This window comes from Leptonychotes weddellii, chromosome 13, assembly GCF_054177405.1.
Source record: "Leptonychotes weddellii isolate Sample4059 chromosome 13, ASM5417740v2, whole genome shotgun sequence".
NCBI classification, from domain to species: domain Eukaryota; kingdom Metazoa; phylum Chordata; class Mammalia; order Carnivora; family Phocidae; genus Leptonychotes; species Leptonychotes weddellii.
The window spans coordinates 25307347-25322417 of NC_138381.1; the positions used below are offsets into that span (position 1 = coordinate 25307347).

At 39.5% G+C, this 15071-nt stretch overlaps 1 protein-coding gene across 1 annotated transcript in view; it reads left to right on the plus strand.

Annotated features, from left to right (window-relative positions):
• Positions 1-15071, plus strand: part of EPG5 (ectopic P-granules 5 autophagy tethering factor) — a 104419-nt gene that overhangs the window by 27307 nt on the left and 62041 nt on the right. Inside the window, exons 10-16 of the mRNA XM_081802531.1 lie at positions 1806-1880; positions 2555-2748; positions 3847-4001; positions 5871-6011; positions 11019-11183; positions 13267-13386; positions 14036-14295. Coding sequence (XP_081658657.1) covers positions 1806-1880; positions 2555-2748; positions 3847-4001; positions 5871-6011; positions 11019-11183; positions 13267-13386; positions 14036-14295 — 1110 coding nt within the window. The remainder of the gene's footprint in view (positions 1-1805; positions 1881-2554; positions 2749-3846; positions 4002-5870; positions 6012-11018; positions 11184-13266; positions 13387-14035; positions 14296-15071) is intronic.

A 15071-nucleotide genomic window follows, 5' to 3' on the forward strand; every position in this document is an offset into this window, starting at 1 on the left:
ATCTTTTAGATGTAAGTGGTGGTGGTTCTTTTGTGGTTTCAGATGAAGAATAGAAAAACTGCTCTCTTAGAGAAATAGCAGAACTCCTTGACTAAGTCTTAAGCACTTTTAGGCACTCAGAAGGCATGGGTCTAAGATAAATAGAACTTGGGCTTAGAAATTGATCTTTACTCGTTACACTAGGTTGTTTACTCATTACTATGTTGTCCATAAATTTGGTGGTCTCATGAGGTAGACTGGATCCTGTGCAGAACCCTGCTGGGGGTCAGGAATAGTCTCCTGTCTCTGATCTGTCACTCATCATTGTGGCCGCTTAGCTGAGATGGAAAGCTCTCAACCATAGTTACCCGCTCCTAGAATCTGAGCTGGGAACTGTCCTGTAATTATACATGTAATTCACAAAGGTGATAATCATTTTAAACTTTAAAATATCAAGAACTGTTATTCTTGAGTATAACTTATCTTAGGAAAGAGATTACATGAGAATCAGATGTTTAAAGCCATGACATTTAAATTTATTTGGCACTCCAATAAAAATTTCTAACAGTGGTTATCCCCCAACCTAAAGCAAAACAAAACCAAAAGACAGTAAAAACCTAAGCCAGACTTACTGCCTATCTTTCATATGGGGAATTTTGTATCCTGAAATACACAGTCCTGTGACATTACTTTTAAGGCCTCTGCAAGTCCCTCTCACTGTTTTGGGATAAGTTATACAAGAGTGTCAGGTCCTATGTGAGGTGTTAGGGATTATTATATAATAAGACAGAAGCTTGGCCCAACTGAACTGAACAGTTTCTTGAACCTTTGCTCAGGAGTCTAGCTATTGCTTTTCAGAATCTAGGTCAATGGTGGTTTGGGCCACTAGCAGCGTGATGCCCCATAGATGTGGGTCAGGCATGTACTTTAATTTCTTTTTCTTTTAATAAGCTTTGTTTGTAATCGGTCAATTTGTAGGTTTGTCCAAAATAGAGCAACAGTTTTGAGTGCCTCCCTATTTTTTTCAAGATTTTTTTGAGATAAAATTCACATAACCAAATTTTAATGAGTATTTACTGAGTGCTGATTGTTTGCAAGATACTGGTTTAGGTAGTAGATAATTAAAATATAAGACTCTAGGTTACATTGTGGTTTATTCAAAGATAAACAAAACCTGGTTTCTGCTCTCAGATTGTTGTGGTTTGTATGTGTACGTAAATTACAGCAACCTGAGGCATTTCTCACTGTGTGGGTTAAGGAGCACTTGAGTCTGAGTCAACCGGGATGACTAGAAGCTGCAAATTCTTGGGCCCAAGCTGTGACCTACAAAGTCAGGATCTCTGTAGGCAGGCCTTGGCATCTGCATTTTCCACAAAGTTTCCCAGTGGTTTTATTTTATTTTTGTGAGTAAAGCGATAGAAGTTCATTAAGTGAAGATCTAGAAAAAGCTCTCAAGAGTGAGAGGGGTCCCTGCAGGGTTGCCACTGAGGGCCTTTAGGGTTGGTCTTTTGTAGAAAGCTAACCAGGGAACTTAAATTCTTTTAACATCTCTATTGATACCACCATTGAGCAAGGACTAGAAATAACACCTTCAATGGCTTACTTCCTTTTTAGGGTCTGTTATTCTTTGTTGGTCACAAGTGATTATCATGAAAAAGACACCCACCCTACAGGCCTAGGGCAGGGTGGTCTGGTTTGTTCCCTTATCTCTGGTTTCCCCCACACCTCCACATTTTTGGGATTTCTGTGAGCCTGATCACGTGGCCCCCTATTTATCTCTCCTTACCTAGCCCCCCGCCTGTCCCTTACTCATTCCTCCCCCCTAGAATAGTCTCCTGTGATTTTTCTGCCCACTCTGGTGTGAGAACCACCGATAAAGGGTATGATATTGCCAAAGTCAGGTATGGATGGAGTTCTGTAATAGTGCTGGAGGAAGTCAGAGGAGGGCCTCCCAAGTGGGGGGATGGCAGGTTGGAGGTGCGAGGTTCTCACCCGGCTTGTCCAGGAGTCGTCTCATACTCTGAACGCAGCGAGGGCTCTGGTTAGAGAAACGTGGGTCTGAGCTGTATAGTGGAAGCCTTTGAACGTGGGGCCGAGGAGTGTGAATTTCATTCGCTGATGAGTAGGGAGTCCCTGGAGGGTTTCTGATTCTCCTCCCGCTCATTGCACATGTGTCTGTGTGCACACTCGTACCTGTACACAGGCTCGGACACATATATCCACATCTAAGCGCCTCTCTGTCACCCAGGCCTTAAAAAGATCTTTGGTTCAAAACACAGCTCTGCCTCTTACTACCCTTTCTGTGCCTGAGTAGCCTTATGGGTAAATTGGGGAGAGTATCAATAATACTTGCCTTGGATTTAGTGAGGACGGAGTGAGATGATCTGTATGGCAGGGTGATTAGAACAGTGCCTGGCACAGACGAAGTGCTGTGTGAGTATTGCTGTTACTCTTACCCGTCCTTGAGGCGTTGATGGCCGAAGCATGTTAGAAAAATGGCTGTGTTGTGTTTTAAGAACTTTTTTTTCCTACCAAAGCAGGTCTGCCTGCTTTCTCAGTGTGGTGAAGGTGACTGATACATGAAACTATTCCTACTCTTTAAAACACGCAGACTTGGTATTTGGCTGTTTATGTCGGAAATGCCCTTTGGGACGCTGTCGGTCCAGATGCTCTGGAAGCTCTTCTACCTCATGCACCAGGTGGAGAGTGGGAATCTGGAGAAGCTCTGCGTCACTCTCCCGCCTGCTGAGTGCAAGAAGCAGCTCCAAGGTACAGCCAGGCTAAAGTGTGCGGATAGATTTTTTCCTACCCTGTGTGCCTTTGCTCTTCATGGCTTTGTTCTTTTCATTTTTAGAAGGACTAAGAGAGTATTTTACTCTGTGTACTCACATGTAATGATTTTGAAATTCGAAAGATTGCTTTATTGTTTTGATATATTAGAATGCTAATTCCAGTTTTCATTATTTTTGAAATGCTCTGGGTAGTAACTTGTTATGATCCCAGCTCGGGGATGGGAAATGAAAATTGGGTTGTAAATGCCCCCATGGAGTTATTTTGAAAATACAGGACATTTGATGGACTACCTTTGATTTCTCAAATGTGTAAACACATGGAAAGAAGTGTAGACTTACTGCCTTCTTACTGTGAAAATTCCATCAGGGGAATATATTTTTTAAGCAGACTTTTTTTTTTTTTTTTTTTTAATCTTTCCTCTGTATCTTTGCCTTTGTGGCATTTAGTTTTCTGTCACGGATCCCAAAGCTGTTTGTCAGTTGTGCCCGCTCGTGACAAAATGTAATACTGCTTACATTGTATCTTCTGAGAAGTTGGTAGAACGAACACACTGTGTACTGTTTATCACATTTAGCAGTATTGCTTTCATGGTAACAACTAATTTCTCGCCCCAGATTTTCATTTATAAGAAAATCTCTTTTGTTTGGAATGAATGCTGTGTTTGTGCTGAGTGCTTTGCTAGTCCTAGCAGTTTTCATCAGTAAGGTCATCATCAGTCATTTGGCTGACAGTTACTAAGTTGTTTCAAGTGTGTCTTTGAAGGGGTCTCACCCGGTGACAAAACCCTTCACTAGTCACTAGTGTCATTTAATTTTCAACAACCTTTTAAGGCAGAGAAACTGAGAATTGGGGATGTTAAGTGTCACATCTGAGGCTACATTATATGTAGAGTTGGAATTTCATCTTGTCCCTGCCTTTTTCCCCGAAGCCTGTAGAAATCCATTCTGGAACAAAGAATCTTAAATATTTCTAAATATCTTTTAATTTTATATCTTCTTTCTCTCTGGAAGAGTGATTAAAAGTGATATATCTTCATTCTTTCCCTATTTTAATTTTCATGCCCTGAACTTGCAGACCCAGAACACTTTGTGAACTTTGAGAAGTGTCTGTCTTCCATGAATAGCTCAGAAGAGATTTGCCTTCTGACTACATTTGCTCAGATGGCTCAGGCCAGAAGAACCAATGTGGATGAAGACTTCATAAAAATTATTGTTCTGGAGATATATGAGGTTAGAATATTAAGTTTTAGAAATCAGCTAAAAAATGTGTTCTTGGGGATTATCTGTGCGTTGATTCTTTTGGGATTGCTTTACCAAAAAAATGTGATGAACTTGTACTGTCCACACTCATGGAAGGAGATAGAAAAATCAAAGGAATATCATTTTGCTGTAAGGAGTATTGAAAATATGAATCATACTCATTCCATTTCCCCCTGCTGTCTCTTGACATTTGATGCGTGAGTTTTGGTGAGGAATAGAGTCTGATGACACAGCCTGACACTTGGGTGTTAACACTGTCTGTTGCCCTCTGCCCCACAACACTGCCAGTAACACGGGGGCCTGGCTTCCAAGCCAGTGTATTTCTGTGTTTTTTAAAAAATTTTAATTAATTAATTAATTAATTTATTTATTGACTGTGCAAGTGGGGGGAGGGGCAGAGGGTGAGGGAGAGAGAATCTCAAGCAGACTCCCCAGTGACCTCGGAGCCCCGACACGGGGCTCGATGCCACAACCCTGAGATCATGACCTGAGCTAAAATCAAGAGTCAGACGCCTAACTGAGCCACCCAGGCGCCCCTTCCAAGCCAGTTTAAATGAGATGGTGGAAAGAGTACTGACGCTCAGGTAGAAGACCTGGGTTTGTTTTAACTCTGCTAGCAATTGCCCATCTCACAGCCGGAAAGGTGCCCCACCACTCTGGGCTCAGCTTCCTCAGCTATAAAATGACAGGCTGGGATGAGATCCTTGCCTTCTTCGTCTTTTCACTGAGCCATCCCTAAGGGAGGATGAGAGTGGACTCTGGACCCTGAGTGTCTAGAGACATAACCCATATATTTAAAAAGATGCATATTTTCCATTTAGGTTGTAATTTATCTGTTTATCTTCATTAAAAAATATTTCTTCCAAACTATTCAAGTAAACTTAAAAGTAAAATTATGTTTGAGGAAGATTATCTGAGTTTATTACCTTCTCCCCAGTACTCCAGTTTGAAAATGGTAGACCTGGATGATCTAAAGTTCTTTTCCAGGATCAAATATTAGGCTATTCTTATATTTGTATTTTGTACTTATGCATGAAGTTAAGGCCTAAATCCATCTGGAATTCCAGACTGTCTTCATGGTATGAGAATATTGCATGGGGTGGGGGGTAGGACTGTTTTCATATACAGTAAGTGGCATTCTAGAACAAGGTCTTTTATGAAAGTAACATTTGTGTTCTTGAATGTTTCAAGGGTTTTGGCCAGTACTCACAGTAAAAGTTACATTGTTTATTACATTCTGATTCTGCTTGTGTGTGTCCATGTATGTGTGTGTGTGTGTGTGTATACATGTATGAAATTGAAGCAATACTTAATCTTACTGAGATGCACTCTCACCTTTTTCTATTCTGTTGTTATTTTTCTGTTCTATTCCCTTGTATTTAAAAAAAAAAATCTGCTTGCTTTGGCATCAGTGGATTGCAGCCTGTGCTTTGGAATACGTTGTTTAAGTTGCTATTTTAGAAGCTCTTGTCATTGAGGATCTTATTTTGTAGGAGAGAATAGGTATTTCTATGAAATGCATTCTGATTTTCATCATTTTAGCAATTTTCTCAATTTTAAAGAAGTTTTTACACCAAAAGGCCTATTTTATAGCTACAGACAGACTTGGGGTACTTGGAGTCATTGTTACATAGTTGCTTCCCTGTCCCTCCTGACTCACAGCCTCAGGGTAGACAGTTTGCCCTCCGAAGGTCTGACATCTTTCTTGAACATGGTGTGACCCTAGGCTCAGTGTGAGATTCTTTCTCCTTTACTTGAAAGCATCCTAAATGAATTATGGAACTGTGTTTTGACTGGTAATTGACCGAAAGTGCAATCTCCACCTCCTCCCACTTTTAGGTATCTTATGTCACCCTGTCTACCAGAGAGACTTTTTCAAAGGTTGGTCGAGAGCTCTTAGGGGCCATCACAGCTGTTCACCCTGAGATAATTTCTATCATTTTGGATCGAGTTCAAGACACCATTGACCAGGTGGGAATGGTAAGAGCACTAATTTTGTTTGTTTTGCATTTTTTGTTCTGTTAAATTCTGCATTCATGGAGCAATGAGAAAAATAGGTTGTTGGGAATGACTGAGTCACGGGCGCAGCCGGATGAAGAGAGCACGTACTGTGTCCCAGGCTCTGCCATTCACCAGGCCTGCTTGGGGTTAGCGGCTTCGTACAAAAAGCTGTGATTGTTTCTCTTTAATCTCCTCCAAGTGACTTTCCCACCACCCTCATTAACAGGGTTTTCTTTTAATTGTAGTCTATAGTTAATAACAGTTTGCACTTCAAAGTTTGTTTGGCTGTCATAATTTTTATATTTTATACTTGGAAGAAAACAACCCTGATTAAGAAGGATGGCCCTATTTACATCAGCCAAAAGCAGAATTAAAAGTGGTAATTTAAGTTGAACAAGACACATATAGTTTATTTCTGTCATTTGTCACAATCCCTTTTGTAATTTTTGTCGATGTTAAGAACAGGTGTGTTGTGATATAATTCACATGCCATACAGTTCATCTATTTAAAGCATGTAAGTCAGTGGTGTTTTAGTATATTCTCAGAGTTGTGCAACCATCACCACTCTCAATTTTAGAACATTTTCATTACCTCAGAAAGAAACCACAAACTCTTTAGCTATTACACTCTGTCCCTCCAGCTGTCCCTCCAACCCCTGCAGCCCTAAGCCATCACTAATCTACTTTCTGTCTCTATAGATTTGACTCTTCTGGACATTTTATACAAACAGAATTATACAATATGTGGTCTGTGACTGGCTTCTTTTACTTAGCATAATGTTTTTCAGGTTCATCCATGTTGTAGCATGAGTCAGCACTTTACGCCTTTTAATGGCCAAATATTCCATTGTATGGATGTGCCATTTTATTTATTTATTTATTTGTTAAAGATTTTATTCATTTATTTGTCAGAGAGAGAGCACAAGCAGGGGGAGCAGCAGGCAGAGGGAGAAGCAGGCTCCCCGTGGATCAGGGAGCCCGATGCAGGACTCTGTCCCAGGACCCTGGGATCATGACCTGAGCTGAAGGCAGACACTTAACCAACTGAGCCACCCAGGCGCCCCTCATGTGCCATTTTTAAAAACATACACTTAATGAAGATCTTTTTCGTCATCTATAAGAAGGCTATAATGTGTGAATTTTTCACATGGCAGGTATTCACGTGTTATAACTTGAAGAGGAACATTTAAAGTACTTTTCTGTAAGGTATTTGAAAAGGGCCCTTCTGTCTTATAGTCACTGCATTATCCCTGTAGGATAGATGACTGATAACTGTCATTACTTCATCACATTCAAAAGTGGGCAAATTCCAGTGAAAGATTGGTTCATGAGACATATTGTTTCTAAATGAAGGATAAATGATATATCATGCTTTCCTTGGAAGAGTACATGGTACTTTTTTTACATTAAAAAATTTAATGGTGGTAAATTATACACAGCATAAAAATATACCATTTTAACCCTTTTTAAGTTCAGTGACATTAGGTACATTCACATTGTTTTGCTGTTTACTGTCACCATCATCCATCTCTAGAACTCTTTTCATCTTGCAAAACTAACTCAGTACTGATTAAACAATAAGTCCCCATTCCCTCCGTCCTCCACTCTCCAGCCCTGGCAACCAACATTCTACTTTCTCTCTCTCTGAGTTTGACTACTCTAGGTACCTCATATAAATGAAACCATCCAGTATTTATCCTTTTGTGATTGGCTTACTTCATTTAACATTTTGTCCTCAATGTTTGTGCATGTCGTAGCATGTGTCAGAATTTCCTGCCTTTTTAAGCCAGAATAATATTCTATTGTAAGTATAGACCACATTTTATTTATCTGTTCATCTGTTGATGGGCACTCGGATTGCTTCTTCCCTTTGGCTGCTGTGAATAATGCTGCTACGAACATGAGTATACAGCTATCTCTTGAGACTGTGCTTTCCATTCTTTGGGGGATATGCCCAGAAGTAGAATTGCTGGAACATAGGGTAATTCTATTTTTCATTTTTTGAGGCACCACCATACTGTTTTCTATGTGGCAGCAGTACTTTAGAGAAAAGCATTGTATCCCACTGTGATATGATTATGTTGAGATGAAAGGCCTTTTATATGCAATATACAGGAGCATGGTTTTAGTTGTTCAGTTTTGAATGATTATCTGATGGGATGAGTCCCAAAGAAATATACATAGGGGGTCACAAGATTCTTTCCATTTGGTTGAGCTCATCACCATTTTCTCTTAAGTGTTTTCTGGTTTGGGCTACACCTGTATTTTAAATTTGGTCATAATAGTTCAAGTAGTAAACTGTGCCCGGAGATATGTTTAACTTAACTGTAAAAATTGGGACCATAAGGTTTTTAGAACACATCTTCTAAAAGATGCCTCCATTCTCTGTTTATACCTATAGTTCCTTTGTGCTCTGGGAACTTGCTGACATTTTTGGAGTAAGTTGTTCAAACCCTCTCTGCCTTTAGATGAATAGGATAGCTTTGAATATTTTTGTTGTCACCTTGGGGTTATCAGGAATTAGATGTAGCCCCAGAGCCTGGAAGTGATCTGTGGGCTCTAAACTGTTCTAGTTTTCAAATGTTGAACCATTATTGTTTCCTGGAATAAAAGCTACTTGATCATGGTGTATTATTCTTGATATATGTTGATAGATTCAGTTTGATAATATTTTTTGTTGAGGATTTTTACATGTATATTTATGAGGATATTGATCTATATCTTATTGTTATGTCTTTGTTAGGTTTTGATTTTAGGATTATATCGGCCTCATATGAGTTGGGAAGCATTCTTTCCTCTTCCATTTTTTAAGAGTTTTTTAAGATTGCCATTAATTCTAACTTGACTGTTTGATGGAGTTTACCAGTGAAATCATCTGGCCCTAGAGTTTTCTCTGTAGAAAACCCTTTGATAACAATTTGCATTTTTAAAACAAATATAGAGCTGTCCAGATTTTTGTTTTTCCTTAGTTTTGGTAAGTTATGTTTTTAAAGGCATTTTCCCATTTCATCTAACTAGTTGAATTTATTGGCATAAAGTTGTTGGTAATATTCCCTTGTTAACCTTTTAACGTCCCTAGGGCCTTTCACGATAGCCACACTTTGATTCTTGGTGGACAGACACATGCTATACCATTATTTTATCTAGCTGGGATAGATGTTTTTCTGGACAGATCTCATTGCTGTACTCATTGTTTTGCCCTTTCTCTCAGATTCTCACAGGGTAAAGTAGGATTTTTCCATCTTTAAAATTACCATTTTACCATTTTATTCAGAATATTCAAGACCTTTATTAACAAATCCTCATGAAAATTTAACTATGTGAGTGCACACACACAAAGGAAAGGAAAGGTTTCTTTAAAATTTATTGTTTCTGTTGTTCTTTCACATTTTGTTTTGCCTTTCATTGGGAGCAGTGCAGGAACCTGAAAAAAACTAGTATGTATGTTCTAGATTTGCGTTGTCCAATGCTGTAGCCACTAGGTACATGTAACTATAGAGTCCTTAAAAGGTGGCTAGTCCAAATTGAGATGTACTGTAAGTGTAAAGTACTCACTGGGTTTCAAAGACTTCATATGAACAAAAAGTATGTAACATGTCACAGTTTTGTGTAATGATTACATGTTGATAATGTATTGGATGTATTGGATTAAATGAAATATATTATTAAAATTTTATTACTTGTTTCATTTAACTCTTAAAAAATGTGGCTGTTAGAAAAATTAAAATTACATATGTAGCTTGCATTATGTTTCCATTGGATAGCACTGTTCTAGACATTGTAAAATGAATTGCTCTTCTGATCAGTCTCCCTTAAAGCAAACTATTGAGTGAACCCAGATTTATCTTAATTTGCACACATGGGTATGTTATTCAGAAAGTGATGCTATAGACTTTTTGTAAACAGGTTTTAAAAAACTTTTTATTATAGAATCTTTCAAATCTGTGTAAAAGAATAGGGTAATGGGGCGCCTGGGTGGCTCAGTTGGTTAAGCGACTGCCTTCGGCTCAGGTCATGATCCTGGAGTCCTGGGATCAAGTCCCGCATCGGGCTCCCTGCTCGGCGGGGAGTCTGCTTATCCCTCTGACCCTCCCCCCTCTCATGTGCTTTCTCTCTCTCAAATAAATAAATAAAATCTTTAAAAAAAAAAAAAAAAAGAATAGGGTAATGGATCCCTGTGTACCCATCATCCAGCTTCAACAGTTACCAACTCTTGGTTGATCTTGTTTCCTCTTCACCTCCATCCACTCCTTGTCCCTCCTCCCCAGATTGCTTGGAAGCTAACAGAAATATCTTTTTAAATGCCACAGAAGAAATAATAATTTTTTTATAGTTGACATGCAATATTATATTCGTTTCAGGTGTACAGCATAGTGATTCGACAGTTGCATGCATTATGAAATGCTCACCACGATAAGTGTGGTCACCATCTGTCACTATACAAAGTGATGACAATATTATTGAACGTAATCCCTATGCTGTACTTCTCATCCCTGTGACTTATTTGTTGTATAACTGGAAGTTTGTACCTTTTTCACCCATCCCCTTACTCCCCTCCCCTCTGGCAACTACCACTTTGTTCTCTGTATTTGAGTCTATTTCTGTTTTTTGTTTATTTAAATAATTATCAAAAGTGCTAACGCTTTTTGTAAAATGAATGACCATCTCCTCATTTATCATGGCTTTAAATTTGGGCCTTGGTATTCTTAAATGGTTTTCTTAAATGGAAGTATATCAATTTATATATAAATAAAAGATTGTTGACCTTTACAAAGGGTAGCAAAATGTGCTTTTGGTGTATCATTAGTTTTAATATTTATTTTATTTGGTTGTCCATGATGTTCATTTCATTTGTCTAAAAATCAAACAAAACCCCTCTTCCTTTTGGAAAAAATTTTTGCAAGCAGTTTAATAATATAATATTATAGTAATACAGGATTGTCCTTAAGTTTTGATCTTAATTATCATCATTTTCTTTTAAATAAGGTTTCTTTATACTTGTTTAAAGAACTGCCTTTGTATCTCTGGCGACCGTCTGCCTCTGAGAGAGCTGTGATTCGGGATTGGTTATTGAATTATAACCTGGCAATGGTGAAGAATAAATTGGCCTGCGTTATTCTAGAAGGACTCAATTGGGGATTTGGTGAACAGGTATGTGTTAAAACCATTCTCTAGAGACTGGAGGTTCTATACACATCAGTTTTAAAGAAGCATTTTCTCAAAACATAAACATTTCCAATTATCATTTGCAAGGTCTGCAAATTCTATTAGCTGTGTCAGAGTTTAGGATCTTTAATTCTATTTTGCAGAGTGACCATCCTTTACATGAAGATAAATTGTTCCACAGTGAAACTTCTTCTCTTTTTCCTAAGACTGTTTGTATCTGTTGTGTTATCTCTAGCTGTTTACTGCAGTTCTTCCTGCTTGCCCCTCCTGACTCTGGTCTCTCTTCCTCCTGCATTTTGTCTTGCTTGTCACTGCCACATTTGTCTCCTAAAACACTGTGCATTGGCTAAGAGCCGGCACTCTAAGCAGGCTGCATGCCTGGGTTCTGTTCCCAGCTCTGCCACCTCCTGGATGCATGACCCCGAATGCATCTGAACTCTCAGGGCTTCAGTTGGTCATCCATCAGCATTGATACTAACACGCTTACCTTGTAGGGTTGTTGTAAGGATTCAGCAAGTTAGGACGTGCAGAACATTTAGGACAATTCTTGGTGCACATTAAGTACTCAGCGGTGGTAGTTTTTGTTAATAATAGTTTATTAATAGCTTTGTTAATAATAGCTTATTATTATTGAGAGTTTGCTACCTATCATGTGTCTCCAAAGATGCCATGTCAATGATTTTGACTGTTAAAACTTTCCTTCCTCTTGGGGCACCTGGGTGGTTCAGTTAAGTGTCTGCCTTTGGCTCAGGTCATGATCCCAGGGTCCTGGGATCGAGCCCCGCATCGGGCTCCGTGTTCAGCGGGAAGCCTGCTTCTCCCTCTCCCACTCCCCCTGCTGTGTTCCCTCTCTCGCTGTGTCTCTGTCAAATAAATAAATAAAATCTTTTAAAAAAAACAACAAAAAACTTTCCTTCCTCTTTACCCTAGACCTTATTAGTTAGCTCCTAGATCAAAATGTTTTGGTATTATGCAGGGAAAATGGGAGAGAACTCAGCCCTCTCTGTCTGCCAGCTTTTATTCTCAGCAAATCATTTAGTCCTCATAGCCGTCTTGTGAGGTTTCCATGTACTTGACCCCTGTTGTACAGATGAGAAAACTGGAACCAGGCAGCTTTTCTCCCTGGGTGTCCCTAGCCACCTGGGTCTGCCCCTGGGTCCATTTGGAGCTTCTCCCACTCCAGTGCTGATGGGTGAGAGCTATAGGGGGCTAATTTTCATCTTCACGTTCTCTGATTTGTGAGTAGAATCCCCCTCCCCTCAGCCCTTCCTCTCCCAGCTGGCTGTGTGAAGACTTCCCTGTGAGAGTCTCCACAATCCTTCATTAGTTAGGAAAGTCATCTTCCGTTAAAGGATTAAGAAATGTATTTCTTCAGGTTGCAAAGGAAGATTGGATGGGAAATTCGATAGGCAACTTCAAGCTCCTGAAGGAATATTTTATCTGTGTTGTTATCTTTTTTTTAAGGTTTATTTATTATTTATTTATTTATTTAGAGAGTGCACACGTGTGTGATGGGGGGTGGTGTGGGGCAGTGGATAGAGGGAGAGGAAGAGAGAATCTGAAGCAGAGACCCTGAGATCATGACTTGAGCCGAAATCAAGAGTAAGACGCTTAACTGACTGAACCACCCGGGTGCCCCATGTTGTTGAGTATCTTCTATATTTTCACTGATGATAGAATAATGAAAGGGAATATAGACTTAATTTATTAAATATTTTCCTGTTTAATAATACTTGAACAATTTCCCGGTTTGTGGCAATGCCCTTAAAGTTGTAACCCAAAGACTTTATAGAGCTTCTAGGGTGGGGGAGTTACATTCAAAGATATACCTGGGGTCCAAGATGAGTCAGGTTCAAACCTATCTAAGTGCAGTTAATGGTTCTTTAAGATTTCAGGGTTTTTTCCTGTTGTCATTTTATAACTTAATTGTTAGGGGATGTCATTTTTGGAATGCTTAAGTTCTACATCCAAGATCCTTTTTTACTATTTTTCCTAGTCTTTTTGTTCAAGGGCATGTTAAAAAAAAAAATCAAGGTGGCTTGTTTGTGATTATTTTTCTCTTTGAAAGGGTACCCTTCATCTGGATCAAGCAGTCCATGCTGAAGTGGCTTTAATGATTCTTGAAGCGTACCAGAAATACCTTGCACAGAAGCCATATGCTGGGCTTCTTTCTGAAAGTATGAAGCAGGTATTTCCTTTTCTTCTATACTGAGAACATCTTTTTTGTAAGTGGCCCGGGTGGATAAAGTTACAGTATTTACCCTTAGATTGCCTAAGACCATTTCTGGCAATTTAAGATCCTGAAATTGAATTCTGTGGTTGGATAAAGATTTTTCTTTGAGAAGTAGCTTACATATGACCATTTCAGTGTTGTAGAATTCAGTGGAAGCTGGAGCTGGCATGTCCTGGCTCAGGAGAACGGACTGAATTTTCAGGAGCTTTGCAAACCAGGTTGTTAACCTGTTCGTAGCTTGCACCTGACCATGGTGGGAGTTTTTACACTACCAAAATTGACAAACCCTGTAAATGATCTCCCACGCTCCAGCTGGTTGTTAAAACGTACTTACCATGACACCATTTGTTGTGTACCAACCTTTGTATTATTGCTCCTTTGCTTGCACTGACTCAGATCAGGTTCACAAAGTGACCAGCAAGTAAGCAGAAGTGGTAGTTGTGAGAAATTGCTTTAATTGAGTGCTGCAAACACTTGAGTACTGGTAAGTAGTATGTCCTCTCTTTTGAGGATGTTGTCGATCACAGAAGGAAATGGGCGGGTGAGCTTACTGATTTAATTTGTATGTGACTAATTGTGGTTTTAAAATAAATAATTGTTTTAGGTTTCATATTTGGCCAGTATTGTTCGATATGGAGAGACACCTGAGACCTCATTTAACCAGTGGGCCTGGAACTTGATCTTGAGGTTAAAACTGCACAAAAATGATTATGGAATACAGCAGAATTGTCCAACTGTTCCCTTCTCCAGCACTGTGCCTGAAATGACAGAGTCACCCACGTTTCATCCTCTCTTGAAGGCTGTTAAGGCGGGCATGCCCATCGGCTGTTACCTGGCTTTAGCTATGACCACCGTGGGCCACAGGTACAGTGTGGGCTGAGTCCCTAGGGTTGCTGAACCTCAGTCAATGATTCTAGATCTCATTTTTCACACCCCAAGGTCTGAGGCCTCCATCAAACTTATCTAATGGTGATCAGGACCAAATCATAAGCCTTATTAATGGTTTCTCCAGGGGAAATGCTGCCCAAATTCATATAAGACAGATTTGTACCTCATACATTATGGAGAGAGTATATCTGTGCCCCAGAGTGGAATGTTCATGTCAGCAGTAGGTGTTTTCTCTTTCTTGGAATAGAGATCACATAAAAAGAATTGGTCATCTGTATTGAATTTTGTTTAAAGTGATGGCAGCCCAACTCAGGCTTCTCCACTAAAGGGCTAAATCTGCCCAGGGGAGAGAAATGCCTGATCAGGTCACATGCCTCTCTGGCATGAGCCCAGAGCTGTCGCTGTTTCTTCCACTGGAGCATTTGCCACACTGTGTTGTAGTTGTCTGTTCAGTCTTCTCAGGGATCGTCTGTGAGGTCCTAACCTCAGGAACCATGTTTGTCTTGTGTTCCCATTTCATCCCTAGTGCTGACAGCTGTAGCTGGTCCCGTAAGTAAATGGATGAGTTCTTAGTTGGTTAAAAATCGTTTTTTTTGTTTTTTGTTTTGGAAAAGATCATTTTCCTACGATGTATTAATTTTTTCTAGCCTATCTGTTTTTCTAAAATCTCTTTCACCTACATGCTTTCTGGTTCTTGCATTTTAGACTCACTGTAATACTTCTTTAGCATCCCAATGTCAACATCTTGTTTC